Source organism: Cucurbita pepo, chromosome 7 (genome assembly GCF_057944985.1).
Source record: "Cucurbita pepo subsp. pepo isolate OVF chromosome 7, ASM5794498v1, whole genome shotgun sequence".
Lineage (NCBI taxonomy): Eukaryota > Viridiplantae > Streptophyta > Magnoliopsida > Cucurbitales > Cucurbitaceae > Cucurbita > Cucurbita pepo.
This window is the reverse complement of record NC_141804.1, coordinates 10,659,222-10,671,427: the sequence shown is the minus strand read 5'-3', so window position 1 is coordinate 10,671,427 and position 12,206 is coordinate 10,659,222. Positions and strand designations below refer to the sequence as shown.

The window sequence follows — 12,206 nt, the reverse complement described above, 5'->3', positions numbered from 1 at the left end:
AGATTAAATTAATAAATATTGCTTTTATCTTACGAGATTATTTCTTTTGTTATCTTAATTCTTATCCATATTTTTAAAAATCAACCAGTTTTTTATTAGAAAATAGTGAAATGACCAAAAAGCCCCTCGCAAAAGACAATGGATAATATCATTTTGTGGGTACCAATGGAATTTCTCCAGACAATTTTGGCCAAGTGGGTCCCACTGGTTGGCTTTCCTCTGATACGATACGCCGCCTCTATGTGGATAACCACAACGTGGGGCCCACATTGAAAAATTAAAATACAATTTAAATATTTTTAAAAGTTTTTTAAATTTTTAGATCTATTTAAATATAAAAATATTAAATAAGAAATTTAAATTTTTTAAGTTAAAATTTAAAATATAGTAACCTATTAAATATATTTGAAAATTTGTTGACCAATTAAATAAATTTATTTTTGATAATTAAGACTTTATTAAATTTATTAAATGCTTCAACTTTATATTTTTTTTAAATCATTATGTTCCATCTAATTTCTACTGTGTAATCTTTAAAATTTTGAAAGAAACGATCGTATGATACGTAAATGTTTGATGTTTTGTTGTTGTTCTGTAATGATACAGATTTGATCTGTTACTACCCACTTCAGAGCATCATAACACGACAAAAATAAAAGAAATACATAATTAAATTGGATAAAAAGAGTATTTATCGTTAAAAATAAACAAATAATAATAATTATTATTATTATTATTTAAATAATTCATAAGTCATAAGAAAATGAAAAAGTATAAGACCAATTTGTGGGGAATATGGATCGACACAACTTGGAGGCCCATATTAAAATATGGCCCACATCATGTGGGCCCATATTGATCTTTCACGTCCCTCTCTAAAAATATTATGTTCCTATTCCGAAATATGACTAATCAACTCAGCTATGTTTAAATTGGTGTGTTAGTCTATTTTAAATGCATAATTTTTCAAAAGGACTGATATGGAAATCAACCCAAGGAAAAGTATGGAACGGATTACTTGAATGATCAATATCAAAGGTAAAGAAAATTTGTTTCTAAACTCGTGATTCAAATAACTCCATAATAGGTTTGATCAATACCACTTGAATGACTCTAACATGCATGTTCTAAACACAAGAGTTTGCAAAGAAAAACTTAGCTCTCAACAAAGGTAAAATATAAATTTTATTATTAATTCCAAAATTTGATGGCTCTCATCAAAGAAAATAAGGTTTTATATAGCCTTTACAGCCTTAACTTACATAACTCCCAAATTAAATGTACTGAGAAATACCCCTAACCTCCATATTAAAATGGTCAGTTAATGTGGAATATGGTAACCTACGTGGGTTACTATATAACCTTAACTCCTATATTTAAAATTAGCTTAAATATGACAATGAAATGTGCTTATTAGTCACTAGTTTCATAAATTCAACTGAGTTCATTAAATGCAACTTAAAGTGTATTTAATTAATCTCTTTCTCGAAGCTCAACTTTGCGCAAGGTCTCCAATGTCTTTTAGAATTTTATTTGATGAGCTCACCATAGATTGAATATAAGTGTATAAGGTTTGTTGTAGCTTCTTGGCTCTCGTCCTTGTAATTGGACCTTGAGGTATGGAAATTCATTGGTCGTGGTTCATATCAAGGACATTACAATGTTTTTAAAATAATATATATAAAGCACTCTCGAGATGCTCAGAGTTATTGTGTTGGTTGTTATTATTGTTGTTTAGTTGTCGTAGATCCATTAAGTTCTTTAAAGAAAAGCGGTTGTAAGGAGCGGAACATCGGTCGAATCAACCGATGTTCCGAAGGGCCCATTACGAGTAAAAAGTACTATAGTTTCCATCCAATTTTTAAAGTTACCGTTATGAAAGTTTAGGGATTACAAAATATATATAATTTTATTAATTTTCAATTCAATAACTAATAATAATAATAATTTATGGTTTATTTATTTTACAATTTTTTAAATTATTATATAATTTTATTAATTTTCAATTCAATAACTAATAATAATAATAATTTAAGGTTTATTTATTTTACAAATTTTTAAATTATTTAATAAAGCAAAATTTTATAAATGAAAAAAAAATTGCAATTAGCTAAAAAGTCAAAAATATTTTTAATACATTAAATTATTTTAAAAATTACATTACATGTGGGACCCATATAATTGTTTTTATTTATTGGAATTAAATTGAAACCAAGTTGAGATATAATTGTAAATTAAGTCAAACATAATTAATTAATTAATTAATTAATTGTTTTTCTTTCCTCGTACGTTATTTGTACCAAAAATAAAAATAAATAATAAATATTTTCCCTATGGTCAAAAGTTGAAACTTAGGATAGGGCTTCATTTTACTTAAATATCATGATATTATGATATATTATATAGTTTTCTATGATAAACTCTTAATTTTTAATTAATCATATATATATTTCAAATTAAATAAATAATTAAACTCATATATATCATTATTGATTTTTAAAATTTTTATTTTTAACGATTTTTTATTTTTTAATTAGATTATATTGGTTGTTTTATATATGGGTAGATATTTGTGATGCTCAAATAAATGTAGATTTGAGAATGTTTGCTTAATCCACCGCACTTAAATGGTGTGAAAGTTGTCTTATTTATAATGAAATAAATTACGAGGATATGGAAAGAGTAATAAACAGAAATAACAATAAATGGAAAGATACATACAGTAAAAAGACAAATATCTAATAAAATATCAAATATGATATATATGGTAAACTATAATTTGAGACTATTTTTTAATGAGACTGATTGTGAGGATATGGTTACTAAAAAAATACTTAAAATAACTGATAGTTATTACTGATTATAACATGGAACATCTTTATTTTCGGTAGAAACTCGAAAATTAAGTGGGTTTAGTTTTTTTTTATAAAAAAACATGCTAAAATGACCCGTGGTAGATATAGAGATATGTCGGGACTATAAAAAATCGAGTTTAAATTTCAATTTTGATCTGAATTCTTGGCAATGAGAATTACAGTCTTACTATAAAATTTAAATGGTAGAAATTAAAAATATATATACATATATATACACATATATATATACATATACATATATATATATATATATATATAATAATTTTAGATTAAAAAAATAATTTGATTAATCATCCAAATGCCACATGGGCTACATGCATGGTGAAGAGGAAAAGTTTATGTCCTTACTTAGAAAGGAATCAACAGGAATAATTCTCTTCACAAGGCAAATGGGTCATTCACAATCATATCAATTTGTTACATTAGCTGTCAAGTTAGCGGGAAATAGATAAGATCCTAAATAGTTGACGAGTTAATAGTTCACGTGCTCTTCGACCATTTCCATCGAACAGCTATTTCATCTTACTATATTTAGTTGCTAAGTTAATTGGTGGGATATTCGTTCGAATCGAACCCGAATGAACTGAATTGGTACCAAATCTTAAGTAGCTGTCGAGTTAACGTGCTCCGCGACTATTTTCATCGAACAGTTGTTTCACCCTACTACATTTGGTTGTCAAGTTAACGGGTAGGATATCAAATCCTAAATAGTTGTCGAGTTAATATTTCACGTGCACCTCGACTATTTTCATCGAACAACGGTTTTACCCTTATAGGATATTGATATTTTGAACCCGTCCTCTCTAAATCTTTTCTTATTTACTTGAATTTCATATTTTTAATATTAAGTAAATTATTTTGTATATGGAAATATTAATAAAAATTTGAATAATTTTAAAATTTACAAATAATTTTGTTTTCATATTTAACATTTTTAAAATTAAAAAATTAATTAAATATAATTTTAAAATTTCTGTTCGATAGGATATTCAATATTATTTATAATACATCGACTAATTCATAGTTTTATTAGACACAAAATTAAAATTTTAAAAATTTATATAAATTGTTCGAGAAATAAATTTATAATTTCTTTTAAAATTAATAAATAAAACTCGAAATTTTTATTAAATAATATAAAAATTAGGTTTATTAAAAATATCTGGAAAAAAAAAAAAAAAACAAAGTTACACAAATTCCTGTGTTTCTTCCATTTTTGAACCCAAATTTCCTGGAAATTTGTTAGAACGTAAGAATTTATTTGTCCGAATCGATGCCGGTTGGAATCGGAACCGCCGTTACCGTGCCGGAGTTAGAGGGGCGGCAATCGGGAAGGTAAGAGAAAAAGAAATAAATGAATGGTCTTAGTTCCTCGCTCACTTCAATCTTCTCCTCTATTAATAGCGATCAGAGCCTGCAATCTCTGCGCCACGCCATTCGATTCGATCCATTTTGTCTTCTTCCCTCTTTCACCGCCATTTTTCTTCAATTTGTGGGTTCCTCTGGTTTCTTTTGTTCTTTGTTCGAATTTCTCGTTGTTGATTGTTGAAATTTGTCTGTGTTTTCGTTCAGATTTAGGGTTTGATTTCTGGGTAGTTTTTGATTTCTTGTTATCTTTATTAGGTATGTTGTTTTTGCCTCGATTCGTTTAAAATTTGCATGAACTCTGTCTCTCTTTTTCAATTATTGTAGTGAAATTCACCATTTCTTGCGATGAATCTCCATTTTGGTGCAGAATGGGGAGCGCTGGAGAAACGAATTACGGTTCATACACATATCAAGAGCTTGAAAGAGAGCCATATTGGCCATCGGAGAATCTAAGAATCTCGATCACCGGCGCCGGTGGCTTTATTGCCTCTCATATTGCTAGGCGTTTGAAGAATGAAGGCCATTACATTATTGCTTCTGATTGGAAAAGGAATGAACACATGACAGAAGATATGTTCTGCAATGAATTTCATCTTGTTGATCTTAGAGTGATGGATAATTGCTTGAAGGTCACAAAGAATGTTGACCATGTCTTTAACTTGGCTGCTGACATGGGTGGAATGGGCTTCATTCAATCCAATCACTCTGTTATTATGTATAATAACACCATGATTAGCTTCAACATGCTTGAAGCTGCAAGAATCAATGGTGTTAAGAGGTTAGTTTTCATGGATATCTCTCTCAATTCATGGTTTATAAGCATTTTTGCTGGTATTGTCTCTACCCTTTAGAGGGTTATGGCCTTTAATTTGTGGGGCTGGGCGGGGCCAGGAGTAGCTAGAATTTTTAAGGGCACTGTCCTTACCAATGAGGAAGAAAGTACCCTCAATATGTCACAGCCCAAGCCCACGGCTAGCAGATATTATCATATGCTTTCCCTTTTGGGCTTTTAAAATGCACTCGTATAAAAGGTGTTTCGTTCTCCTCCCCAATCGACGTGGGTTCTCACAATCCACTCCCGTTCAAGCCCAGCGTCCGTCACTCGTTCCTTTCTCCAATTGATGTGGGACCCCACCAAATCCACCCCTTCGGGACCCAACGTCCTTACTGGCACACCGTCTCGTGTCTACCCCATTCGGGGAACAGCCTCCTCGCTGACACATCGCCCGGTGTTTGGCTTTGATACCATTTGTAAGGGTCCAAGCCTACCTGCAGCCGATATTGTTCTCTTTGGGCTTTCCCTTTCGGGCTTTTCCTCAAGGTTTTTAAAACGCATCTCCTAAGGATAGATTTCCACACTCTTATAAAGGGTGTTTCGTTCTCCTCCTCAAACGGTATGGGATCTCACATTTTCTATCTGGTGAGTGCAGGTTTTTCTATGCATCTAGTGCTTGCATTTACCCTGAATTTAAGCAATTGGAAACTAATGTGAGCTTGAAAGAGTCAGATGCTTGGCCTGCTGAGGTACATATTTGCTTCTATGTTACCGACTAAGAAACGAAACTATGGTTAGCTATGTGGTTATTAAAACCGTGTTAACGATTGTTTTGTAGCCTCAAGATGCTTATGGCTTGGAGAAGCTTGCGACGGAGGAGTTGTGCAAGCATTACAACAAGGATTTCAGTATCGAGTGCCGAATTGGGAGGTTCCATAACATTTATGGTCCGTTTGGAACGTGGAAAGGTCGACCCGAATGCTCAAAATAGTTGTTTTCAGATCGACGAATTGTATGAAATGTCTAATGATATCGTTTTGTTCATGATAGGTGGAAGGGAAAAGGCCCCTGCTGCATTTTGTAGGAAGGCCCTCACTTCTGTAGATAAGTTTGAGATGTGGGGAGATGGTCTTCAGACAAGATCTTTCACCTTCATTGATGAATGTGTAGAAGGTGTTCTTCGGTAAGTAAGTTCAATTGCTGCATATTTCATCATCCATGCTTCCATGTTTAAAATTTGTACTTTCTTGGATTTGACGTAATCTTCTTGGATTTGACGTAATCTTGAGTATGAGTGTGAGATCTCACATCGGTTGGAGAGGAGAACGAGAACGAAGCATTCCTTATAAGGGTGTGGAAACCTCTCCCAAAACCGTGAGGCTGATGGCGATACCTAACGGGCCAAAGCGTACAAATGGTATCAGAGACACTGAGCGGTGTGCCAGTGAGGATGCCGGACCTCCTAGTGGGGTGGGATTGTGAGATCCCACATCGGTTGGAGAGGAGAACGAAACATTCTTTATAAAGGTGTGGAAACCTCTCCCTTACAGATGCATTTTAAAATTGTGAGGTTGGCGGCGATATGTGACGGGCCCAAACGGATAATATCTGCTAGCGGTGGATTATTTGGGCGGTTACAAATGGTACAGAGCTAGACACCGAGCGGTGTGCCAGTGAGAACATTGGACCCCTAAGAGGCGTGGATTGCGAGATCCCACATCGGTTGGAGAGGAGAACGAAGCATTTCTATAAGGGTGTGGAAACCTCTCCCTAACAGACGTGTTTTAAAACTGTGAGGGTAACGGCGATACGTAATGGACCAAAGTGGACAATATCTGCTAGCAGTGTAATACTTGGGCTGTTACAATATCTCGAGTGCTTTTTGGCTTATTGGTTTCAGCTCGAGATTTATTGATTAAGTTGTTGCTACAAGGACAACAATTGGTGTATATTTTGGGACGAGTGCTTAACGATTGACATCTACGTTCAACGAAGGGGCTATACAAACAACTAAATCTTAGGCTCACTCGAGATGAGATTAAAATTGTCAATTTTTACTTCTGTTTGCAGATTGACTAAATCGGACTTCCGCGAGCCAGTGAACATTGGCAGCGATGAGATGGTCAGCATGAACGAAATGGCTGCAATCGTTCTTAGCTTCGACGACAAAAACCTTCCAATTCACCACATCCCTGGACCCGAGGGTGTTCGTGGTCGTAACTCAGACAACACACTCATTAAAGAGAAACTCGGATGGGCTCCCACAATGAAGTTGAAGGTAAAAAAGTTGTCATTTCGTTTAACCTCGACGATTAAAAGTTCTTCGTAACTTTCGTCGCCGACACTTTCCCGTGCTCATCAGTTGTTGTGTATTGTGTTCTACCTGTGTAGGATGGTTTGAGAATTACCTACTTCTGGATCAAGGAACAGATTGAAAAAGAAAAGTCTGAAGGCATTGACCTCTCAGTTTATGGATCATCAAAGGTTGTTGGTACCCAAGCCCCGGTTCAACTCGGCTCACTCCGTTCTGCTGACGGTAAAGAGTAATTAGTTAAGACCTGGCTAACCCGGTCGGGTTGCCTCGGTGCAATCGAAGCTTAATTAGATGTTACTACCAAAAGTTACTAGTATTTTGATGTTATTGGATACTTTTATATGCTTACTATTCTATTCAATTTTGTTACAACACATCCTGTTTCCACAAGGAAATATGTGGTTCTTTTAGCAGGTTCATGTTCTTGTCTTGTTTGTAATAAATTTTTCCAATTAAGTTCTTGAGAAAGCCAGCTTGGCATTGTTGTGACACCGTGCATCGTGTTTCCTGATCCTTTTCTTTTAGTGCTCGACTCGAAGCAATAGCTTTATGTATCACTTTTTTGCCTTCTCTTTCTTCTGGGTGGGAGGGCTAGTGGACACGGGGAAGGAGCTGGCAAAGCATGTACTTCGTAATGCAATGAAAGAGACTACTACTTCGCTTCTTTGTTGGACCGTGAGCACAAATATAGTGGTCTCCGACTAGGATCTGGAACCCATTTGAATTTGGATCAGGAACCCAACTCTAGACATCTTGTCAAGAAGTTGGTGGGCTCATCATGAATTAGGTTGGAGTGGCTAGTTGGTTTTGAGGTCCCGTTGAAAATGCTTCTTTTATGCCTCGGGTATTAGCCATAGCTCGTATTTATTTAGTCATTTTTCGCTTCTTTGTTGGACCGTGAGAGCAAATATAGTGGTCCCTGACCAGGATCTAGAACCCATTTGAATTTGGATCAGAAACTCAACTCTAGGCATTTTGTCAAGAAGTTGGTGGGCTCGACATGAATTAGGTCGGGGTGGTTGGTGGGTTTCGAGGTCCCGTTGAAAATGCTTCTTTTATGCCTCGAGTATTAGTCATAGCTCGTATTTATTTAGTCATTTTACTCATTCTTCATTCTTAGACCTCGTTTATGAATATTTATATGGTTTCAGCATTGCTATAATGATAAATTTTAGGTATGGTAAAAACATTTGGTTCAATCTCCATTCATTTTGACCTATTAGTGCGAAAACCCGCACAATTTTTAAAAATAAAAAAATAAAAATAAAATAACTATCAAGAAAGAGACAATGTCTTGTGGTCCTTATAAAGGATCTACATTTCATTTGTCCCTTTTTTGAATTTTAAAAATATAAAAAAGAACAAAAATGGTCCTTTTTTTTTTTGTGGTCCCATGGATTTGGTGTACCCTGAGTTGTCATTTGCCCAGGTTGTTTACAAATAAAAATTTATTATAATTAATAATTTTAATTTGTATTAAAAAAAATTATGATTTATTGACCACCGTCATCTTAGCCTTCCATCCCTTGTCGGGACCTGAGAGACTTTTAACAACAAAGAGTTCGTACAGTCATTCAAGTTTGTCTCAAAATATTCGTCATTAAACTTTAAAAAGAAGTTCAATAATACCCTTACCGTTAGTTTGAGACATAAACGGTTAATATTTTGTTTGAAAAATACTCTTAAACTTTCAAAAATACCGAGTTTTCAAAAGTTTCATTAATAGCCGTGATGTCCCACATTGGTTGGAGAGGAGAACAAAACACCTTTTATAAGGGTGTGGAAACTTTCCCATGGTAGACACGTTTTAAAGCAATGAGGGGAAGCCCGAAAAGGAAAGCACAAAGAGGACAATATCTGCTAGCGGTGGATTTGGGCCGTTACAAATGGTATTAGAGTCAGGCATCGAACTATGCACCAGCGAAGAGACTGTTCCCCAAATGGGGTAGACACGAGACGGTGTGCTAGTAAGGACGCTGGCCCCAAAGGGGGGTGGATTTGGCGGAGATGGTCTCACATCGATTGGGGAAAGGAAAGAGTGTCAGCGACGTTGGGCCCCAAAGGGGGGTGGATAGTAATGTCCCATGTATGGTTGGGGATGAGAACAAAACATCCTTTACAAGGGGGTGGAAACCTTCCCCTAACAAACTCGATTTAAAGCCTTGAGGGGAAGCCCAAAGATTTGGGCCGGAAACCTTCCCCTAAGGGACTCGATTTAAAGCCTTGAGGGGGAAGCTCAAAGATGTGGGCCGAGCGGTTTTCATCCAAACTAACCGTAAGGATATTTTTTAGATTTTTGAAAGTTTATGAGTATTTTTGAGATAAAGTTTAAAGTTTATGGGTATTTTTATTAATTAATATGGGACAGGGCAGGGATTTGGGCGAGTGTCAGAGACAAGGATGAGGACGTTCTGGAACGGAGATTCTTTGAATGGAATAACGAACGACCGTAACGGATATCAGCTCAATCTGAAAGAAGTTATGCGGAAGCTCTACAACCTACAGAAAAGTGGGCTAATCCAACTAATCTTCACTCCCTCCCCGGATTGGACGGTATATAAAAAGCAACTAAAGCTCTCGAATAATCATCTCCAAATCGAATCATCATATCACGAAAAAGGAGACCGCTTTGAACTTTCGTCACAAGTTTCTTGCATACATTTATAAACCTAAAAGTTCTTAGAAATTCCTTTAGAATAAATAAAGCTCTAACCAAAGTTTTAAATATCGATCGTTGATAAAAACGTTATAACTTTAATTTTATAAAAACGTTCATGAAAATATCGATACTTTTTTATATAAAATTTCTTAATATTAATATTAATTTCACATCAACAATATTTTTTTTATATTTAATAAATTTATATATTACGATGGAATAATGATGTCAGACTCACGAACATATAGAATATGGATGAAAATGTTGACAGAATTTAATATCATAGTTTTATGACATTTTATCACGTAGTCTATATTAGTCGATTGTTACGTAATTTAATCAAAATTTTATTATTATTTTTTATAAGATAAAGTTTACTAATATTTTTTTTATTTGACTTGGAAACATTCGAATGAAAAAAGACTTATTCTCTAGGTCAATAAGAGTCCACGGTCAATGTAGATAAAATACAACGAGTCATGCTTCTTACATGGGGTGAATGACATCATTATACACCTTATATATATATATATATATATAGATAAAGTAAATGCTCGAGATTCGTATTTGAACCTCTAGTCTTTTGGTCAATGATACACGTGAATTACAGTTGAATTGTATTCATTTTGACGATAATACATACATAAAACTTTACAGTGAAGAAATTACGTTTTGACACGTGATGACCCACATTGGTTGGGGAGGAGAACAAACAACCCTTTATAAGTGTGTGGAAATCTTCCCCTAGTAGACGCGTTTTAAAGCCTTGAAGGGAGCCCGAAAGGGAAAGCCCAAAGATGACAATATCTGCTAGCGGTAGGCCTGGGTCGTTACATGAGTAGCATGGGACAAGTGGAATTTCGTGGTGCTAGGTGAACCGGTGAGTGTTGCAGTCGGAAGCACCACTAGCTTATATTTTGACCTGAGTAGCATGGTACATGTAGAATCGGGAGTATTGTAGTAAGAAGCACTATTAACTTACGGTTTGATCTGAGTAGCATAGTACATGTGGAATCCCATATGACGTGAGTGCTGTAGTAAGAGGCACCACTAACTTACATTTTGACATGAGTAGCATGGGACACACGGAATCTCGTGTAATGTGGAGCTAGGTGAACTGGTGAGTGCTGCAACTGGAAGCACTACTAACTTACGTTTTGACCTGAGTAGCATGGTACATGTGGAATCCCGTATGACATGAGTGCTGTAACCAGAAGCAACCCTAACTTACATTTTGACCCGAGTAGTACAAGACACGTGGAATCCCGTGTAAATCAGAATACATTGTTACACTAAAAAAAAATATAGCTAACTTATTTGACTAACCAAAAAAAGAAAAGATTATTTATTTTATAAATAATCAAATAAAATTGAAGAATTTTATTTTTAACTATTAATTTCTAGACCTTTTTTTTCAATTTTCTCAAAATAAATGGTCCCTTGTAAGGAAGTAATTTGACCCTTTGACTTATCCAAAATTCCAAAGAAAATTTCTTCCATTTACACAAGGAAATTTCATAGAATTTTAATTTTATCATTTTCATAATAATAATTAATTTCATTAATTTTTCATTTACTATTTAATTAATTTCTAAATAACTTTCTACCCATATTTAAAGATTAATTATATAAAAAAAAACCTTATTTATATATATATATATATATATATATATATATATATATTATTTTAAAAATTATAATATTATATTTCAGTGCTACGGGAACTGGGCATTTTTTACTTCAAAAATAATTTTGAAATGTTTGTGAAAGGTCAATGATAATATTATAAATTTTGAAATTACGAACAAAATTTATAATTATTTTGATAAGAAAACAGTTATATATATATATATATATATATATATATATATATATATATATATATAAAATACACGTACGAACGAGAATGTGAAAGGGGGTGGAAAAAGTTTTTTTCTTTTTTATGTTGGCTAAACGGGGATCGAAATTATATTATTTGTCCCTGATCGGGTCCCTTTCCCACCATCCCTTATGTCCTTCCACCTAATATTATTATTTATATGTTATAGGTCAAAGTAGAGTCAATACAAAAATATTTAACACGAATAATATAATCACGTTGATATTTGTTTCATAAAGTAGCATAAAAAATATATTATTAGAAAAAGTTGGGTTAATCATTTTCTTCTTAAAATTAATAAAATTTTGCATTATAGTCGACAAAAAAATTATATT

At 33.8% G+C, this 12,206-nt stretch overlaps 1 protein-coding gene across 3 annotated transcripts; it reads left to right on the top strand.

Annotated features, from left to right (window-relative positions):
- The first annotated feature begins 4,050 nt into the window (after positions 1–4,050).
- LOC111798673 (GDP-mannose 3,5-epimerase 2) lies at positions 4,051–7,822 on the top strand. 3 transcript variants are annotated; one of them, XM_087125749.1, is made up of 7 exons: positions 4,051–4,211; positions 4,612–5,022; positions 5,675–5,768; positions 5,858–5,987; positions 6,070–6,202; positions 7,090–7,297; positions 7,411–7,822. In XM_087125749.1, the coding sequence occupies exons 1-7, from the start codon at positions 4,150–4,152 to the stop codon at positions 7,564–7,566; spliced, it is 1,194 nt and encodes a 397-aa protein (XP_086981875.1). In that variant the 5' UTR covers positions 4,051–4,149; the 3' UTR covers positions 7,567–7,822. The 3 variants fall into 3 exon arrangements, with proteins under 3 accessions (XP_086981875.1, XP_086981874.1, XP_086981876.1); XM_087125748.1 differs by lacking the exon at positions 4,051–4,211 and adding an exon at positions 4,221–4,368; XM_087125750.1 differs by lacking the exon at positions 4,051–4,211 and adding an exon at positions 4,357–4,499.
- Positions 7,823–12,206: the final 4,384 nt, after the last annotated feature.

What these genes read in the sequence shown, in the direction of transcription:
- LOC111798673 (XM_087125748.1), top strand. Translation starts at nt 4,235, where the DNA reads ATGGTCTTAGTTCCTCGCTCACTTCAATCTTCTCCTCTATTAATAGCG. An exon ending in CCGCCATTTTTCTTCAATTT is followed by an intron (nt 4,369 to 4,611) that starts GTGGGTTCCTCT and finishes ATTTTGGTGCAG; the next exon opens with AATGGGGAGCGCTGGAGAAA. An exon ending in AGAATCAATGGTGTTAAGAG is followed by an intron (nt 5,023 to 5,674) that starts GTTAGTTTTCAT and finishes TGGTGAGTGCAG; the next exon opens with GTTTTTCTATGCATCTAGTG.